This window comes from Lathyrus oleraceus, chromosome 7 (genome assembly GCF_024323335.1).
Source record: "Lathyrus oleraceus cultivar Zhongwan6 chromosome 7, CAAS_Psat_ZW6_1.0, whole genome shotgun sequence".
NCBI classification, from domain to species: Eukaryota; Viridiplantae; Streptophyta; class Magnoliopsida; order Fabales; family Fabaceae; genus Lathyrus; species Lathyrus oleraceus.
Window position 1 is genome coordinate 426,231,845 of NC_066585.1, and position 22,518 is coordinate 426,254,362.

The 22,518-nt window shown below is 35.9% G+C and overlaps 1 protein-coding gene across 1 annotated transcript; it reads left to right on the plus strand.

The window, feature by feature from the left end:
- The first annotated feature begins 2,474 nt into the window (after positions 1-2,474).
- On the plus strand, positions 2,475-6,540 carry LOC127100616 (protein translation factor SUI1 homolog). The gene is made up of 5 exons (XM_051037854.1): positions 2,475-2,661; positions 4,787-4,884; positions 5,008-5,219; positions 6,085-6,138; positions 6,242-6,540. The coding sequence occupies exons 2-5, from the start codon at positions 4,848-4,850 to the stop codon at positions 6,284-6,286; spliced, it is 348 nt and encodes a 115-aa protein (XP_050893811.1). The 5' UTR covers positions 2,475-2,661; positions 4,787-4,847; the 3' UTR covers positions 6,287-6,540.
- Positions 6,541-22,518: the final 15,978 nt, after the last annotated feature.

The following is a 22,518-nucleotide window of genomic DNA, read 5'->3' on the forward strand; positions in this document are numbered from 1 at the left end:
TAATGAGAACCATTTTTGAGGCCGGTACCGCATGCATATGAGTCTATAATATTGTTGAGAGTCACATTGCACATTGATTGTGTATTATTGTGAAGTGGGTGAAACTTAAATACATGTGTTGTGGTGTATAGTGGATTATGTTTGAAATATATTGTATTTAATCCACACTTATTGTTTATGCGTCGTTTATTATTTGAATGTATTTCTCACCCCATTTGCTTGAATGTTGTCCTCCATGGACATCTTGCAGATATTCAAGAGCAATTGTTACAGTAAGTGAAGTTAGCTTAAAGAGTTACTTATTTAGTATCATTGTTTTATAAGTCTTGCTCTGGTCTTGTAACATCGAGGTCGGGAATATTTTATTTGATTATTATGTTGAAGTTTAATACTTTATTGACTTAGGTTGGAGTGTTTAAGAGTTGAGTTAATAACTCTTATTGTTGGAGAAGTTTTATTTAAATGAATTTTAAAGACTAAATGTTGAGTTTATGTTTATTTATCCAATCAGGAATGATACCATCATAATGATACCCTAAGTGAAGGTGGATGTACGATGACATGTGTTGTATGACGTTAGTATATTCCACTACATGTTTATTAATCGTTGATTAATTTTAGATGTTTGCCATTGTTGACACCTTAAATTGTCATATAATTTTTAATACATAAGTTTTAGGGTTTAGGGTGTTACACCGGTGATGTAAGTGGTATAAGGTATGCCGCCTTCACCAATTTTCCATCTTTAGACTTTATTTGTTTCATCCCTATCGCGGGTTTAACCCAACTTCTCACATTCTTTGTTATGAGATACCTTCAAAGTAATGCATAAGAAGTAGGAAATACCTTTGCAACCAAATTCATTAACGCGGTATCGCAGTCGATAACAATCACTTTAGACATCTCTTCTTGGTCCTTCAATATTGCCCGAAACACCTCTAAGACCCAAGAAACATTCTCATTTTTTTCACTATCTAGAAATGCAAACCCGACATAATAGGTCTTCTTAGTAGAGGTAACACCAACCATCTCTAATAATGGAAGTATGTACTTGTTGGTCTTGTACGTTGAATCAATTATGAGCACAATAGAAAATGTGTTGCACAATTTGATGGAATCAAGATGAGTTCAAAAAATATCTCTAATAGTTACTCCATCCTTGCATGTTCACTACCTAGACACATAACTATTATCATCTAACAATTTCAAGAGTTTTTACATTTCAGTTTTATCCCCCTTAGCGCCTTGTTAGTTTTGTACTGAATATTATACACTTGCTTGATATTTGAGATATTTTCGGGTCTTTTACGTTTCAAAGTTGCAAGTATGTTTTTCGGTTGAACCAAATTCAATGTCATGTCTGAAATACATTCCTTCTCTTTCGGCATGAGGTGACATGCAATTGAATGACCGACTAACTTTTCACACAAGTCATGGTTATGTAAATCACATATGACATTAAATCTCTATTTCTTATTTGCCAACATATAACCATACAACTTAAAGGGACACTCACATTTTCTTGAACCGATGTCATCTCGTTTAAAATTCTGGAGATGAGGTATATATTTCCGACTTCTTTCGTACGTCATTGTCACAAATGCACATCTTCTATCTTAACCATTATCGGACGTTCCAATTACCGCACCAAATCTCAGTTTGGAGGCCTCCGTACGAATCCATTGAAACATGTAATCACGAAAATCAAACTCTTTGCTCATTTTTAAGTTAGTTGCCAACACCTACCGTCTTTACAATAACACCTTTAACATTCGGAGACACAACAACATGTTTGGGGAAAACATCAGGGTGTACCATATCTAATGAAAATAATTACAACAAAATACTTAATAAGTGCAAATTCTGTAAACAGAGCTGAAAGAATGAATACATACAAATACCAGAGATGCATCTCCGGGCAAGGTCATATATAATCCAAAAATACATCTCCAAAATAAACGCACATTTTTCAGACTGAAATCAAGATTAATATGAGCAATGAGGCTTGAAATAAATGACCTTTACCTGGAATTCTAACTTCTTTTTCTCCCTTGATATGATGAAACACAAGATTGAATATTTTGAGTGAAAATGTGAATTGAGAATGAAAGAGTTTTTGGTAAGAGTTTAGAGTGGAAAACAAGCATGGCCGTGTGATCATGCAGTTCATTGTTTTATCAAATTATTCTGGAGATACATCTCCAGAAATATCTAAATTGCAAAGTTTACAAAAATTTCAAAATCCCGCCCCAAATCTTCAAAAATGTATCTTCGGAATGTCCACTTATCAACTATGAATATATTTGTTGAAAATATCCAGAGATACATCTTCAATTTTTTTTAATATTAATCTATAATAAAACTCATTTGATGCGCAATAACATTAGTATAAAATACGTCCAAAAATGGAAATTCAAAATTTAAATAATATTTTTAATTTTTCATAAGAAATTCCCAATATTTTAGCACAAATATACAACTTAGAATTGTAACCAATCTGTGTGGTTGGGATTGTTTTTCTCGAATCCGATCCTCCTCACTATATAACAAAAAATAAAACTTCATCGAGTTTCCGTTCCCAATTTTCTCACATTTTCCGTAACTTTTTTCCCATTACACTCGTTCTTTCCTCCTTTTCCCCTTCCTCTTCGCAAGAATCAGGTATGATCGCTAGTCCATTTTTTCCCTTTCTAATTCATATCGAGATATATCTATCAAGTTTGTAACTTCAACCTGATTAGGGTTGGGAACGTGGTTGATTTTGCGTTAGATATGTGATTATTTCATTGTTAGCATAATTATTATAAATTTAGGGATTTGAAGATTATTCTCTTGTATTTTCTCTTCAAAGCATACTTTAGATTTCAATTGTTGAATTCTATTGTGTGAATTAAAAAAAAGTGAAATTTGGGTTCGATTCTTTTTGTTACATCTCTGCTCTTTTGATTTGTTGGTGAATTGTGTCTTCTTTCTGTTCAATTTCTTGGGTTTGTAATTAGTTCGTTCCTGTTACCTCGTTTCTGGATTTATTAATTGTTCTTTGTATTCAATTTTCTTGAATAAGGATAAGACCCCATTTGAGCATGTAGTATAAACTATTAATTAATGAAATTTTAAGTGATTTAGTGCATGTTTGCAATTGCAACCAATGTTGTTGAATTATGATCATGGCGTCGTCAGGAAAAACCCATCCTGCCCTGTATGGGTCTCGCATTTCTGTTTTTTTCCCTGTTGCAGATCTCTCTGCGGCGTTGCCTCTGTGTGAACAACCATCTCTACGCGAACATCTCATTGTGTCTGATTATCATTTGCTACCATGTTTACATCTCATTGTGTCTCTGGTTGTCATTTGCTACCATGTTTGTACCCTCTCTGGAAGAGCAAGAGGCCGATGGAGGTCGGTGGCTGGGAAGAAATGAAAGTTAGGGTTTGGTTTCTGTTGAGAGAAGGATATTGGGCTATTTAAGGCCCAATTCATAACATTGGTTTGGGCTGAGTTTTATTCATGGAGGTCCAATACTTAAATAGGCCAAAAATGACTAATATTCCCTAACTATATTTAATTAATTAAATGAAATATTTTCTTTATAAAATTAACTAATACAATATTTCTTAACTATTCATAACTTTTTAATTTCCTTAAATCAACTTTATTTAAATGGAGAAGGATTAATTTAGTTTATGTAATGTATTTTTATTTTTATTTTGGTAGGATCTTACAAAATTGGTTACGATCTTTGATATCCCGCTAGCCCCCTCTCGCTCCTAGGTATTTATTGGGGTAGAAATTAGAATCTTACAATTCTAGTTGCCATCTTGCTACCCCTCGTGATCTTAGTCATGATCTCAATCGTGAGAACATTGCTGCGACAATGATATAATGACTATCAGGGAATCAGCTTATGCATTTTTCCTTGCCCTGATGTTTCTTTTCATGGCTATTGAATATTGTATGAGGATGGGGTAATTGTAGTTTTTCTGTTTGGTCTGAAACATAGCAAGATCTGAGACTATGAATTTAAAGGCACTTTCAGAACTGGGAAGGCCATTGTTACAGTCAAACTGTGCATCAATGTACATTAAGCAATTGATCTAGTTGCGAGGAGTGTAGAATTGACAGTTTAGCATCAAATATCTCCAATTTTTACTATTTTTATGCGTAATATTATATATATGTATTAGTATAATTTAAGATTGGTAGAACCTTATGATCCTCGAGTTAGAATCTTTTAGCCTCCTCTCACTTGGGTAGGTTCTCAAGTTTAACAACATTGGTATATGCAGTAGATAGTCAGAATGTATATGACTGAGACATGTTATTTCCGTTGTTTTTTGGAAAGGGTGCTATATCTGTTGTTAAAAATGTTAAATCATTCTTGAGTCTTCATCTAAAAGAATAACGTTTTCGAAGAGTTGGGTTTTGATATATTTAAGGACAATGAAGATTTCGTGTTTTTCAACATGTTATTGATAAAGGTAGTGTGATAAAGCTTCTAACCTTTCCATCATGGCGGCTGCTGCAGAGGGCTAAGTCTCTTAATTACTGCAGAGAATCTTAATCTTCCTCCTTTGGGGGGAACTTAGTCTCTTAACTAGTGCATATTTCCTCTGTAGTTAAAATCTGTGTAATCAAATGTTTCCTATTTTATTGTAGTGCATTTGTTATATGCTTTATTGCAGTTCATATATTTGAAAATTGAGAACTGCTATTAAGCATAATATAGATTGAGAAATGTCTTTTGGCACATTTCATCTCTGATCTGGAGTATATTTGATATTTTTCCAGTGCTTAGTGGTTGATTACACCAGAAGGACTTCACTATTACAAGTTACCAAGGGCAAGTTTCATGTCTGAGTTTGACACAAACATCCCAACAACTTTTGGTGGGTGTTGAATCTCTTAAGTTCATGTATTCTTGAATCAGAAAAATTGAAACAAGATATGTAACAATTTCTTGTCAATAATTTAGCGTTGGTTGCTACTAATATGATATGTTAATTGATTAGATCCCTTTGCTGAGGCAAATGCTGAGGACTCTGGTGCCGGTGCCGGGACAAAAGAATATGTTCATGTCCGTGTACAACAGCGTAACGGAAGGAAAAGCTTAACAACTGTTCAAGGGTTAAAGAAAGAGTACAGCTATAGCAAGATACTCAAGGACCTGAAGAAAGAATTCTGCTGTAATGGTACTGTTGTCGAGGACCCTGAGTTGGGCCAGGTTTGTCTTCTTTTTCTTCACGCGAAATGTTAATGTACTATTATGCAATCTTTTTATTTTGCAATCGAAGGAAAAAATGCACCTAGTGGAATGTTTTATTTCCTCTCCCATTTAATGTGATTCTGTGTGTGTTTGGTTCTCCTGTGGCAGAATTTGATCTTAGTCAAAATTGACTTGAGTAAACTAATTTATGTTTGGATACCATTACATGAAAGGGACTTGAACCTCGGTTGGATACAAAAGCTACGAATCCAAAAGCATTAATGTTTGGTTCTGCGGTGAAAAAAATTGATTTTGAATGAATTGATCGTGGTTAAAAGTGAATTGAACGTAAAGTGATTTATGTTTGGATAACTTTAATACAAAATTGAGTTGAACAAGAAATTTCAATGTAAAAATCACGTTCAAACCTAAAAGCTACAAATTTTAGCTTCAAGTAGAATCAGTTATGGAGGCCGAACCAGTTCTACTTTAATAGAACCAAACACCTCTAAATCATTCCAAAATCAATATGCATCTCTAGAATTGTTTTTGCAAACCAAACATATTAGAATCTATTTTAAAGGCAAAATCAATTGTAAGACATACCAAAATCAATTTTAAGACTTCGGTATCACTTTTGAATGCCCTAAAATGAATCCAAGCATGCAATTGATAGATGTTTTATCGGGTATTTGATTTAGAATCTATTTTAAAGGCAAAATCAATTGTAAGACATACCAAAATCAATTTTAAGACTTCGGTATCACTTTTGAATGCCCTAAAATGAATCCAAGCATGCAATTGATAGATGTTTTATCGGGTATTTGATTTATTTTCTCATTGTTACCGGTTAAAGCTAAATGTTAGTTGTGTATGAATGCAGGTCATACAACTTCAGGGAGATCAAAGGAAGAATGTTTCTACTTTCCTTGTGCAGGTAAGCTTTATGTTTTGTCTAAATTATTATGTGCCTAATAATGTTCTGTTATACTATGAAACAGTGTTATACTCTCTAACTTTCTCTACGGTGTTACAAACAGGCTGGCATTGTAAAGAAGGAGAATATCAAGCTTCATGGTTTCTAAGACTAATCAAAAGTATGCAATTTAGCTACATGTTAAATACTTAGCATGCAGACTACAGTCAATATCATCTGAATTCAAGAAATCAGTCATAGCAAGATATTGTGGTTAAACAGTTTTATATAATCTACTTGCTGCTACATATTTTGGATTAGTATTTGCTAGGTTACTTATGATAAGGATTAATGTCTGCTTCTGAGACAAATATGTTGAATAAATTTGTCATAATTTCTACCAATTGATGCCCGATTGCTCTATGTTTAGCGTCATTGATATGCACAACTTACTCAACAACAGTTGAGCGTTGCTTGGTTTGGTTGAGCTGAGTTCTGAAATTTGTGATATTAATTAAACATTTTTACATCAAAATTGTAGTAGTAAAGATCTTATTTTTTTTAAGAAATGAAAATGATCTCTATAGTTGACATCACCTATGAAAATGATGTTTGAGCAAGGTTTGCATTCTTCTCTTTTAGATTGGATAATTTATCGGGATCATTCGAGTCATGCATGTTTATGCGTAAAAAAGGTTTTCTTGCAACGATTGAGTTATTTTTCCAGCAATTTTGTTATTTATTTTATATTTGTTTATCTTCGATAGGATTCAATTTAGATAAGTAAATTGAGCTTTATATTATTCTTGTAGACATTAACAATGAGATTAAATGTGAAGGTGATGTGACAGAATAAGTGGAGATAATGAGTTTTTAGTATTATTTAAGTAATTTATTTAAATAAGTCATTTTAAATAATTTTACAAATTTTATAATTATAATTTATAATCCACTTTATAAATTTTTTGTTTGATATAGTATTTTAAATAGTTTAATAATTAATTTTAGTACTTTGTTTTAGTATTATTTTATATAATTTTTTTTTACTTGAATTAATACTTTTTGATAGTATATAGCGGTTGAATTCAAATTTAAGTGTGATCTATACACATGTAAGATTTATCAAGAGAGGTGATTGGTATGGTAAGTGTTTATTTATTTATTTTATTTATAAATATGTAATGTCAATTGTAACATTATAACATGTCACCGGTGACACTTAAGGACATTTAATTTGTTGTTCCTCTCATCTTTTTTAAGCCTCTCCAACTTTTACATTTTCATATATCACTAAATAAAGAAAATATTAACATACATTTCAATTATACATTTTCATAGATCACTAAATATATTCATAGATCACTAAATAAAGAAAATATCAACATTCATCTCAAATATAGGGGTGTACATGAGTTGGTTAAACCGGATTTGATCTAACATATTATCCAACTCTTTCAAATTTTAATGGATTTAGTTTTTTTATCCAACTGCAATTTCATTATTAAAACCGATTCGAACCGACATATTCATTGGATTGAGTTTATATGTTGTGTTTCAAATAAAAAATATATTTTTTAAATTCTTTTTATCAGTTTAAAAAAAAGTGATACAACTCAGTACAATCATACACATTTATAATACTCAAATTCGATAAAAATAATATCTAATAAAATTGATCAACACGATATAACATTTGATAATATTATAAAATTCAACAAGACACGTTATTTCCATAAAATACATAAGTTGTAAATGATACAAAAGAGAATAAGAAATAATATTTAATCTTATAATTACGTATACTCATTGATATAATAGTATTATTGGTGAAAAATATTTTTTTTTTGAGAAAATTATGATTATTAGTGAGATATTAATTTTATATTTTTATTTAGAATAATAAGAAGAAATTATTAAAGACACATTAGTGGATTGGATCAGCGGTTCTGCGGGTTGCAAAAGTCAAATCGATAACAAAACCAAACTATAGAAATTGTTAAGAGTTGAGTTGGATATATTCGTAAATAAACGAGCTTAGATGATTTATGGATTGATACAATTTGAGTCAGCAGGTTGGACCTGCAGACCCCCTACTCAAATACATGTTAAACATGGATATAAATTAAAATAAAACACTACTATATTTCTAAAAATAGGAAATATGTTGTAAAAAATTAAATAAATATTCTTTTTATAAATATTTAAAAATGCGTGTGTGACTGAATAAATCACTAATTAAAAAATATTAATTGATATTATAGAAAATTTTACATTTTTAAAATAAATATTTTTAATAAATAAAACTAATAAATTCTATAATTCTCGTAGTTAAATAATGTACAACAGTAACGATGATGTTGACACATCAACGAATAATTTTTTTTAATTAGATAAAAATAAAATAAAATAATACTAAAAGAATTATGAAAATATAGGCTGGTGTAAAGAATTGAAAAATAATTTGTAATGACTTCATCGTATAAATTGTGTTTAATGATATTCAAATGTATATATAGTTTTGTATAAGTAAATATTTCGAAAAGTTTTTATTAAATTTGAACTACTTTAGTAGAAACTTTTTAAATTGTATTTTTATTCTTAATAGAAAAATTATATTCTTATAAGGAGCTTTTTTAAAATATTGTTTAGCCCTATTTTTTTTAGAAGTAGAAAAAAAATAATTTATAATAATTTGATAGTATAAATTATGTTTATTGAGATTTAAAGACATATATAATTATGTACAAGTAAATGTTTTGAATTTTTTTAATTAAATTTCAACTACTTTAGTAAAAATTCCTTAAATTGTACTTTTAATCTTAATAGAAAAACCATTTTTTTATGAGTTTTTTTAAAATATTGTTTGGTCCTACTTTATTTTTAAAGTAGAAGGTATGTCAATAAAAAACACAACAGTATCTTATTATTTAGAAATATAGTATTTTAGAAAATATTATGAAAAGTGTGGTGATCTAGGAAATTGGGGACAAAAGGATTGGAGTGAAAATTTCTAAAATTCTTTAATAAAAGTTGTGAAATGTATTTATGGAATTGTAAAGGTGTGATTGTAATGTGTTAGGTGTGATGACGGTTGGGTGACATTGAACGACCACTTTTCTGCTTAATGTAAGTCGGTTGTGTTAGCTGCTATTATAAATATTTTTAATGTTATCTGGCATGCTAGGAACAAATTTAGGTTTAACAACATCGAAACTCATTGGAATACGACATTCAATTCCATTATTGTTGAGGTTTCTTGTGCGGGTAATGCTTCTCTCAAAATCGATTCTATCTCTATGTTGGATTCCAATATTCTTATTGGCTTCAATGTGAAGTTGAATCCTCCTAAGTCTTATATAGTGAAAGAGTTTCTTTGACACCCTCCTCTTTTGAGCTGAGTGGAATGTAATAACGATGGTGCCTCTGTGGGAGTTATGAGTGTTGCTGTTTGTGATGGTATTTACATGGATTATAATGGTATTCATCTTGGTCGCTTCTCGATGAATATTGTGGTAGAGAATGCCCTAATGGCAAAGCTTACGACTGCTATGATGGCTATTGAAATTGCAAAAGACAAAAACAAAAATCATCTTTGGTTAGAAACTGACTTGAAGTTGGTTGTTCTTGCGTTCAAAAAACCTTCTATGATTCTGTGGAGACTTCGAAACAAGTGGGAGAATGCTTTGTATCATACTAGATCCATTATCTTTTGGCAACTCATATCTTTAGGGAAGGTAATCACTGCGCAGATAAACTTGCTAATTTAGGTTTACATGTACATGATTTTACTCGGTGGGATGTAGTTCATAAGAACATTCTTATGAATTTTGTTAAGAACTCCATAGATCTTCCTTACTATAGAGTTTATCATTAAGGAGTTTTGATTTAGTTCCATTTATTTTTGTCTCTATCTCTATACCTACATCTTACTTTCTAATATATTTTATGGTGGTCTTGGACCACCTTATTTATTAAAAAAATGTAAGGTGTGAGAGTAACTTTAACATAGCATATTATTTTTTTAAAGTTTAATAGTTATTTATAATAATAAATAAATAAAAAGATATATTATAATTTTTTACTCAAATACCCCAATTTTTTTAAAAAAATGCTCAAAATAACTCAATTTTCAAAACAATTCCCAAAGTACCCTAGTTTAAAAAAAATGTAGGGCATAAGCGCCAGACTAATTGATGACTACCCTTAAACATTAAGTGGAGCCGCCAATTGGATTGGCTACAACACATGTTGTTGCCAATCCAATTGCCGCCCATGTGTTATTCGGAAGAGGAGGCGCAAATTAGACTGGCGCCTCAATGTAATGTGCAATTTTTGGAGTTATAAATAGAGGTGTTGTGTGAATCATTTTTCCACATCTCATTTTGTCATATTGCAAACATGTTTGGTGTTTGTCGCCGCTATGGAAAAGTGATTTATTCGAGAGACAAACCTCCGATGTTGATGCTCTTCTGGAATATCTGTAGTTTTGATCAACCGAAGAGGGAGATGGTTCGTTGGTTAGATGGAAAAATACCAGAAGGGGGAAAATTAGAAGTATTGAGAGACTCAATAGTATATTTGGTTGGGTGTGAGTCAAAACTGATAAGGATGCTAGAGAAATGATGTTTGGACGAGATATCATCAATTTGATTGTTGTAATAAGTTAGAAATATTTTGTTTTAAGTTTGCTTATGTTGTAGTGATGTTTGTTGTTAACCTTGTTGTAACAAAAAGATAATGATATATAAAAATCCAAGGTTACAAAAATTAAAAGGAGATACTATCTTATGATGCAGATGTTGCTCCTAGATTGGGACAGTTGTTCTTATTGTGTTTTGGTTGACGACATATACTACATAGTCTTATCATTTTATCAGTCGTATCCATTTCTGTTCTAATATGCGTGTTGTTTGGCCGTCCTTTTTTCTTTCTTCGCATCTCATCGTTGTGTCAAACTATGTGACCTTCATATGGAGGTCAGTATTCCTCCATTGGTAGCACTGGGAAGCTTTTGTTATACACATTCATGACGGTAATTGCCTTGTAAACATCAGATAGATGGCTGTAAGCGTCCTGGAGAGTATGTACGCATGTCGCAATGACATGGGAGCAAGGAATACAGAAGGCCTGGAACTTTCCACAACCACACCAACTTCTGTTTAGTTTGACAACATAAGATAAATTTGGCCTCCCCTCATTGTGATCCATTGTTTCCTGTACACTGAAATTTTGCCTATGACGGTCGAAGACTATAACTGCGTGTGTGCTAGCTTTGATACTTTCCTCTTTCATCACTTTCATACAACATTCACTGAATATTTGACCCGACATTAACACTACACTACAGTTTCACCTCTGGTTGCGAAGGTAGAAGCCAACCTATAATAGGTTGTTCTGACCAAAGCGGTTATTGGTAGATTTCTAATGCCTTTGAATACGCCGTTCATACATTCCACAAGGTTTGCTGTCATGTGTCCCCATCGACAGCCTCCGTCAAATGCCTTTTTCCATTGCTCTACTGGTATGTTATCCATCCATCTTCCTGCATCTGCATTAGACAATCTAATTTCATCACGGTAATGTTGAAATGACGGCTGAGTTAGAGCATACCCAACATTCACCACTTTTTTGCAAAGATTCTTATCTTTGATTGCACGTATGAAGTTTTATGCGATATGTCTAATGCAATAGACATGGGTAGAAGAAGGATCATGCCATCCGTTATCATGGTTATTGTAAGCACTCTTAATGGCAGCATGTCTATCTGAAATCAAACAGAGACTGACTTGTGGAGCGACATGTGTTCTGAGATGTCAAAGAAAGAAACCCCAACCACCAGCGGTTTCACCTTCAACCAGAGCAAAGCCAATGGGAAAAACATTGTTGTTGCCGTCTTGTGCAACAACCATAAGCAAAGTACCTTTGTATTTATCGTATAACCATGTTCCATCAATTTGAATAATAGGTTTGCAGAATGCAAAACCTTTGATGCACGGTTCAAACGCCCAAAAGAGGCGGTGAAATATTCTATTTCCAGCAACACAGGTTCCGTCTGGCGTAAATGCTGGCAATGTCTCCATAATTGCAACATTTCCTGGTACGTATGATTTTAGGGCCCATAAAAACCGTGACAATTCTTTGTATGAATCCTCCCGGTTGTCGAATACCTGTTCAACAACCTTTGTCCTTGCAATCCACGGTTTTTGTAAGAGGGAATATAATTATAGCTTGTGACGATATGAGATATTATTATACTCACCTTCACTGATGGGTCTTTGTTAACAAGCGGCAAAATGTCTTGACATATCAATGCAGCGCTTAATTTACGGTGATCTTGCTCAACATTAGTTACAATCCAACTGTGAGGTGGGTCTATAGAAGTTATCTCCCAAGAGTCACTTCTCTTTTTGTGAGACGCAACCAACCGAAACTTGCAAAGGATGTTACGACATTCGATGACATACCTTTTCGAATCAGTGTGTTTCACGATGAAATCAGCAGAGTTATTCATGTGAAATTTTTTGATAGGTCGCGAACATTCTTCTTTAGTGCGGAGCATGTCTCCCACTTTTAACTCACCCTCTGATCGTGGATACGGGTTATAAAAAACACCGTTGGATGTTTTATCGTCATATATATCCATGTTTGTCATATGTTGAGACGAATTATATATATGACTTGGAGGTAATGGCGCTGGATGATCGCCATCTTCAATGCTGTTGTTCAACATATGATCGACATGTGTCTCGGTCTCTTCTTCTTCATCAATGATGTTGACTTCTGCTTCTGCTTTTGGGTCGGCATCATATGAGTTTTCTGAATTAAATTCATCAGATTTAACTTGATTAGTTATTTGAGATTTCTGAGATGGTATACTTGGTTGAAGAGTAATATATAACTCAATAGTGTTGCAACCAGAATGTTTGTGACTAACAAACATGTATTCAACATCTTCATCCTCCCGTACCTTCAGCGGGAAAATTTTGCATTGACTGTTCTAAAAAAAATTGGATTTTGATACGTGATATGTGACACAAGACCATATCCTATGCAAGATTCAATTCGTTTTTCCAAATGCAAGAAATTTGAATTTCTCTTTATCGTAAGTCGGATAGTATCAGTGTTTCAAAAATAAAACCCGTATAAATTAGACGCATATGTCTCACCATTGCAGTGAGCATTGATAGTATATTTGGGTGCAGATGACATTGTAATATTTCTTGTGCAGATGAAAAGTAATTTTTGGGTGCAAATGAATTTGTGTTGATTGTTGGATGTAGATAGTAAGACACTTAAATAGGTAAGTGATGTGTTAAGCATGCAAGCTAGAGGGAAGTGATGTGTCAAGCATGCAAGCAAGACGAAAGTGATATGTAAAACATGCAAGCTAGAGGAAAGTCATGTGTCAATCATGCAATCCCTAACGCCAGTCCAATTGGCGCTAGCTTGTATCCCTTTTACATGGGCGCTAGTCCAATTGGCGCTACCTTGTCTTCCATGCAAATCTCGAAACTAAGCATGCAGAGCCATGCATGCGCCAGGATAGGTTAAGATGAAGCATGCATGCAAGCCTAGGAGGTGCCACTTTGATTGGCGCTAGCATTTGACAATTGCACATGGGCGCCAAACCATTTGGCATGAGCATGCAATCACCATTATCCATGCATTCATACTTTTGCATGTCACACCTTATAAATAGAAAAGAAAGTCTCACATTTTTTACTCACCAACAATCACTTCTTTCTCAACAACAACAACTCTTTCATCTACAACAACCACTATTTAAAATATTTACTTCGACAAAATGTCTCTCATCACAATGGGTGAATCGCACAGAGACACAATTGCAAACATAACAACTTATGTAAGCGTTTAATTCTTCTATTATTTGTCTAGAATAATTTTTAATAAAGATACTTAATTTGTTGTTTATCTTTTATAGGATGTTTCTAGGTTTCGAACTCGGGTCCACGAATTTGTACACATGGACCCGATGATTCAACCGTATGTCAAACTCGCCGATTTTGGACATATAAGCAAACTAATGTCTTGGTCGGTGGATGATAAATTTATTCTTGCGTTATGTGAAAGATGGCGTCCCGAGACACACACATTCTAGTTTCCAACCGGTGAATGTACCGTGACGTTAGAAGACGTCTACATGTTATTGGGACTGCCTATCAAAGGTAAGACGGTAAATGGTAAAACCAACTATGTGAATTCAATTTGCATGGACCTCTTGGATGCTGATTTGCTAGATGATAACTCGAGAGGTCAAGGTATACTCCTTTCACGCCTTAAGGCATATTATAACAACTTACAGTTAGATGATAATTCTACTGAAGAGGCTCGAATAATAAAAATTAGGTGTTACATTATATTTTTAATTGGTTCATTTTTATTTCCCGAAGGTAGTGGTTCTAGTATGCATGTTATGTATTTACCTTTACTAAGACATGTAGATAGAATAGGAAGTTACAGTTGAGGATCCGTTTGTTTGGCTTATCTTTATAGCTCTTTATGTAAAAATATACACAAAGACACATCTATATTTTCTGGATGTACTGTTTTGCTCTAAGCATGGGGTTGGTCCAGACTACCGTCCCTAGCGTCCGTCAACAACAACCCATTCACATTCCCGTATACACAAAAGTAAGTTCTTAAAAATGGACTATATTTACTTACTTTACCGATTATTATCTCTAAATAATATTTTTACTTTTATGGTGCAAATGGTATGAGTTATAACATATGTCCTAGACAATGTATTACCCAGTATCGCAATCTCTTGGATCACCTTCGACCGATGGATGTATGGCCATTGTCGCATCCTGCGAAAAATCAACCGGCGAGCCTAAAAATAAAAACACACAGAGCCGCCACTAAACGTTATTTATCCCAAGATAGGGAAAGGAAACGCTCAGAGAAACCTGGAAAGACATGGTCTCGCGACCAGAGAGAAAAGGTTCGGGAGTCGGTTACGCAAGGGGAAGGTATTAGCACCCCTCACGTCCGTCGTACTCGACGGGATCCACGTCCTAGAATAAAGAAAAGGTTGCTAAACATCACACACACACACGGGGAACGCAGGTGGGGTTAGGAGAAACGGGCTCGATAAGGCGTCGCACCTTATGCCTACATATCTTGTCTGGAACAAGAATCAGAGCCACTGTAGTTCGGCTTACGCACGCCAAACAACACAAAACATACAAACAAGCAAGGGTGGCAAACATGGAGCCCGACAACCACTTGATGGAATTACTTCGGCATCCGAACCAAAACACGCTCAAAAGGGCAAACGTGGAGCCCGACTGCCAATCACTGGGCTTACGTCGGCATCCGAGCCAAAACACACAGTCAGATAACAAGTAAACACACGCAAAAAAGAAAAAGGTTGCCCGGAGTGGTCTCGCACGACCACCTGCCTACATACCTCGTCTGGAACGAGGATCAGGGCGATGTAGTTCCCCTGAAAGGGACTAAATTGCTAACCAGAAACCGGGGAAAGACACGCGACTAGGGAGCTGAGACTCGAGCCTAATGTTGTCATGCATCGTTTACCCTAAGTTCGGTTTTCTATCCTACTTGCATAAGCAAACTAACCTAACCAGGAAAGAAGCTAGCACACAAGCATACAATCATATATCATCAAATGAGAACAGGCATCTCAAACAAGCATGTCAATCAGATATCCACATAGCACGCACTATAGCCAAAACAAGGGGCTCACACAATAGGTTTGACTGCCTAAGCAAGTCGTCTGTACGGGCTGTGTTTGCTCTTAACCTTGCCATTACGAGGCTAAGGTGAAGCAGATGATGGGTGAAGTGAGGATCAGACCTCACAGCTCTTATCCCTAACCAGGGAGAGCTGACAAATGAGCATGGGTCCAGAATAGGGGAACCCTTCTATACTCGATGACTCTGACACGACAGATCTTGGGATTTTGATCTCAATGCTACAACCATGTAACGGGAGCAAGGAGAAGACTCACTGAATAGTGGGGGACAGGTTGCTTGTCCCTACCTTCCACCAATTGCCTTACTTGAAGGACTTTTCCTGCTTGGGCTTAAAAATAAACATACACAAGCATTGCCTCTTAAGGAGGACTTCAGACAATTTGCCCGGCCCGGTAACAGCCGGGTCTCCAGACTACAGGAAGTAAGAAGGTTATACCTCAAATGCAAGTTGCTTAAGCAAAGCAAAGCAATAGTTCACAAGGAACTGAGCAACTAAAGTACCTGGAAACAATCAAACTCAGTCAGTACTCAAGCAGACAAACTGTAAACAACAAGTGTACAATCAATCAGTTTAAACAAACTATGCACAACACAAGGCAAGCTCAAAGCTCAAGCCTAAAGCTCCACAACCTACAAAACAATGTTATATTAGTGTACAAACATCAACAACACCAATTAAAATTGATTTGGATCATTCTCCATGTGCATTATGCTTTTGGTCCTGAAAAATCAAGCAAATATTAGCAACTAGACCACTAGGCCAAGCCTAGGGTCCAAAAGCAAGAAAAAACTTAAAACAGCAAGGTATCCACCATCCAACATCAAATTATCATCAAACAAAAGCAAACATCATTGGTCTCATGTTTATATCATCCATTATGTTCAATTCATGCACAAAACAATCCAAATGGGCTCAAATGAAGCACCAAGCATACAAACAGAACTATTGCATTCAATTCCATATCAAAACACATCCAAAAATTCTCAAATTAATTACACCTAAACAGGGGTCAATCAAGGTCTACCATGTCAAATTTGAGCTTAATTGGGAAAATGGAACCATGTCAATGAAAATCAACAAAAACAGTCACAATTATAGGCTCCAAATCACAACATCAATGCATACATCCACTTCAAAAATTCATATCTCATTGAAAACAACAAAGAAATGGATGAGACCAAAACAGGAATGTCACATTATGTGTCTAGTTCATGCATATCAAATTTCATGACCATACCATACCACATGAAGATTTCACATCAAAACTACAAACCTAGGTCACATGGACTTGCACATTCAACAACCAGAAATGAAAAATAGCAATCAATTTGAAAATGCCACATAAATTTCCACAAAAATTCACATAGCATCTTAACATGTTAATCAACCATCATGCAAAATTTCACATTAATCCAACAAGTATAGGTCACTCAAAAAAATCCAGCAAGTTGACATAATGAGGTGTGACACAAATTGTCACACCTAAGTTCCAGAATTTGCTGCTCATTGACCAGGTATCAAAAATGCATGAAATTTACATATAAATGAACATCAATGAGTCTACAATCATCACAAAAATTTTCAAGAATTTATTTTACATTTTGTGCATTTCATGAATCAAATGGTGAAATGTATCAAAAATGGACACATATGAAAGAAGCCTAGGTCAAACAATATTTTTGCCATGCACAACTTTGACCAATAGGTCAAAAAAATCCTACACAAGTCAACAAAGTCAAGGAAAAAATTTCCACAATTTTCTGATTTTTTTTACTATTTTTTGTGAATTTTTTAAGGTGTTAATGAATTTTTATGAATTATTTAATTTAAATGGATTTCATTAATGGCATTATGGTAATTAACGGAACAGTGGCGCGGGAAACACATTTTTTGAACGAGAATTGGCCTGAAGCGGATCAAATGCTACTCCTTCATCGTTTTCTCTCCAGAATTTTCCAGCAACACATGAACACGATGAATCATCAAATCTCAATGAAAACTAACATGCCTATAGCCGTTGGAAAGGTCTTAACACGTAGAGTACGAATATCATCATGATTTTGTCTAACTGTCTCTAAGTTTTCTGGATCGAGCATTTTAGGTTTTCACTTCAAAGTTTCAAATCGCGATATCTCAACCTATGATTATCCATTCCTAAAACTACAAGCATCATTGCATTCTACATCAAACATACTTTCAAACGCACATAACAATTCACTAATCCATGAGATTCGAAAAGTTACCTCGATTCGAAGACAGTGATGAATTTGAAGATGTTTGCACTTCCTTTACCAAAACAGATGCAACATATGCTCCAAGAAGTTGAATGATATGATCAGGTTCGATTTAGGTTGCTTCTAATGCACAAAAGCTTGATTCACCATTGATGGAGCAAACTTGGACAGTCGTGTTTTGGAGCTCCTTTGATCTTGCCTTGCCAAAACAGTTGGAGTATGAGAGGAATGAAGATCAACACAAAAAGAATCTTCGAAATTGATGAAGAAATGAAGAAGTTCTTTGGATTTTGGTGTGATGTGTTCTTGAGTGTTCTTGAGTGTTCTTGAGAGAAGTTGAGAGAATGTGAGAGGTTTAGATCCAACTTTGGTAATTGTGAGATTCTGTTATGATTAGGAAGTGATTTGGTTTATATACATTGCACTAATCCATCACTAATCATGTAATTAACCAATTTGGCATAGTTAGTGAAAATGGCAATTTGTAAACAAGGGCAAAAATGTAAATACACTATGCCAGCTCATGCCAGCTGTTTTGACAGCTCATGCAATCTCCAAATGACACATGTGAACCATAGAAACTTGTCCCATGCTTATTGGTTGCTCCATTCTCAAATTCACATGTGAATGCAAAATGTCCAATTTTCACCATTTCATTTTTCAAACCAAAACTCAAACCATATGCTCTGGCCACAAAGTGATGATTCAAACAAGCTCAAAATGCCATTCCTGAGGTGTTGGAAAAAGTCCCATTCAAAAATTCCAATTATTTTGAGAGTTGGACAATTTTGCCCCTGGTCCAATTCAGCTGTCCAGTTGAAAAGTGACTTTTTGCCTTGGCCATTTTTGAACAAATCCAATGATGCACCCTCAAAGTACATGTCAAATGGAGTTTGTGCATATAAAGAACTTGCAATTTGGACAAAGTATGTGGTAATTATGGCCTCCTGATTACGGGTCATTTTTGAAATTCACTGAGCCATAACTTTCCAACCATACATTGGATTTTCAAGTTCTTGGACTTTTTGGAAAGGTGAGAACAAGATCTACAACTTTTATGTTGAACAAATTTGCATTTGAAGCTTCCTTGGACACGTGGCTTTGAGGTCCAAAACTTTCCATTTTTGGAAACTTCAGTTACAAGTCACTTTCTATTTTTGGCAGTTTTTGTCCTGACTTGATTTTCTTCATTCTTAAGCTTTGAGATGTCAAATAACACTTGTTCCAACATAAATGAAGTGTATCCAACTCATTTCCACCTCCAAATCCATCAGATCATGTACAGTTGACCACAGTTGACTTTTTCAACTGATAGATGAATCAGGCAATGCATTGATCAATTTAAGCTTCAATCTCCAACTGAAATGGCTCAAGGGTGAAACCCTAGCCTCAATAATCACCATATAATCACAAAATGAACCCCATAATCATCAGAAACCCCATCTCCTGATCAAGCCCTGACTGGCCCAATACAACTGATTAGGGTTGACCAGTGGTCAAAACCCTAATCTCAAGGAATCTTCTTCAATCTTCTGATGACATCCAACCATGATGATGATGATGTATCATTGCAATCAAGATGAAGACCAACATCCATTGGAGAATCATGAAACCCTAATTTGATCACCCAATCCTCAGATGGCCAATGATCAGTCAATAAACCCTAGGCTTGCACTTTGACTTCCTCATCTCCTGACCAAGACTTGGGAAGATGACTTGCACAATGTAACCACATGATATGCAATATGCAATGCCTAATGACCTAAACATGTATGCAATATGTTAAGCTTAGTCCCAAGAGAGGAGGGCAAATTTTGAGGTGTTACAGCTGCCCCTATTCAATCCACTGTGAACCTGTCGATACGAATAGCCTCGGCGTTCGGATGATCAGGATGAAGAGTGATTGAATACCAAGAACAGACGAACAATTTGCACTCTGATGGGATATAATTAACGCCTGCCAGCATCGGCGAAGAAACAAACTCTGAAACGTCGACCTGGATACCGAAATAAATGGTAACTCAGGGATAACCATGGCCTGATCACCACACATCCACTCGGGATTATTATTCTCCCCTTTTTTTTCTTTTCTTGGACCCCAAAATTTTCTGCTGATTTCTTTTTCTTTTCTCGAACCCCGAAATTTTCTCCGCTCTTTTTCATTTTCTTGAACCCCGAAATTTTCTCTGCGCAAACGACCCTCAGATCTCTGCATTTGAACCCCATTCTCCTGTTTGCCAAAATAAATGGACCCCATTCTCCGATTTGGACCCCAGTCGCCTGACGATAACCCGCGATCGCCAATATGAACCCCGTTCTCCAGAAAATGCCGCAACACCTCCCTTTCTCCGTTTGAACCCCATCTCCAGAAAATGTCTCCACATTTCCTTTTCTCCATTTGAACCCCGTTCTCCAATCTCTCGTGATAATTCCGCTGGCAACGCCGGAAATAACACCAAACACCACTCTGAGGGCGACATATCAGAGGGTACACCTTCACAAAAGGAAGGTAACATGTGTATCTCTTCTTCCGAAGACACCCGTAACGACCTCCACTGGCATCCGCCAAAGTCTAAGGTGACACATGAACAGAAGATAATCCCAAGGACCTCATCCTGGATATAATCTTCAACTCTATCTCCATTTGAACCCCAGAAAATGCCTCAGCATATACTCTTCTCTGATTGAACCCCGACCTCCAGAAAATGTCGCAACATCTCCTTTTCTCCATTTGAACCCCGGAATCGCGTTGATCGCGTAACGTCTTCTGATATCATTTCCATCTCTGTCCGTCGGAAACATTTCCTCCAATATCGCACTACTGGGGAACACTGCTGATCTGACGTCATGGTACCACACTCCTCAGAGTAACATTTTCAACCAGACACTGACTGATGACTGGGAGAAAACTCGACGTTGACAGGACATCGAACAATGATGTTTACAGGACATCGAACAATGATGTTGACAGGACATCGAACAATGACGTTGACAGGACATCGAACAAGGATGTTGACAGGACATCAAACAAGGATGTTGACAGGACATCAAACAATGATGTTGACAGGACATCAAACAAGGATGTTGACAGGACATCGAACAATGATGTTGACAGGACATCAAACAATGATGTTGACAGGACATCAAACAATGATGTTGACAGGACATCAAACAAGGATGTTGACAGGACATCAAACAAGGATGTTGACAGGACATCAAACAAGGATGTTGACAGGACATCAAACAAGGATGTTGACAGGACATCAAACAAGGATGTTGACAGGACATCAAACAATGATCGACCAGACATCAAACAATGACTGGGAAATAACTCGACGTTTACTGAACATCGAATGATGATGTTTTACAGGACACCAATCAAGCTCGACCAGACACTTACTGATGACTGGGAAATACCGTTGCTCACAATGCTGAACTCCTCGGAGTATCGTCTTCACTATCCGGCAAAACCAATCCTCAAGCGGTAACCACGGCTTGAATCGCGCTGGTCGCGTAACATTCTCCAATCTTCATTCCCATCTCGGCCCGACGGAAAAGCTTCTTCCAGTATCGCACTACTGGGTACATCTCTGATCCAATCATGAGGCTAAACTCTTCGGAGTAACACCTTCACTGTCTGACACAACCACTTCTCAAACGGTAACCACGGCTTGAGACTAGCTCTATGCTTGCAACAATGATGCATGATCTTTTTCTGCGTAATGCTCCATAATTATGGAAATGCTACGCGATTTATTATTTTTCTATGCAACATGCTATGCTTACTCTACATGATGAATGCATAAAAAGGTCCCCCTCAAGGGATTCTGCTGGGGAGCACGAGACACTCTGCTGAGGAACTCGTCACTGCTCTGATTCCACCCTGTTGGGGAATAGCACTGCTACTGGGAAAAGGTAACCCTTGCTGGGGAAGAACCTCCTTTGCACCCAATCCGCTCGAGAAACTGTTGGGGATAGGAACCACCAACACTCTGTGGGGATACAACAGTTTTTGACTTGCTGGGGATATCGATCCCAACTCTGCTTCGAAAAAACCTCACAGATACCTGCTGACTTCACTGGGGAGATGCTCACAGATACTCTGCCAGGGAAAACAGCAATCTCCAGACTCAACTGGGGATGCATCACTCTATCACCTGCTGGGAAACGCATACCACTCCGCTGGGGACAACCCATGCAATCCACAGGTAGGATACACCGCTGGGGATGCAAAAATCCGTCTGCTACGGGAACTTGTTCAATCCACTGGTAGGATGGACACTGCTGGAGATATATTTCATTGAAAACCCGCTCCACTCGGGGAACTGCTGGAGATATATTTCTTTGAACCCGCTCCACTCGGGGAATAGCAACCTTCAGACCTGGCTGCTGAGGAAACACCGTTGTAAACCGGCCGGGGACAACC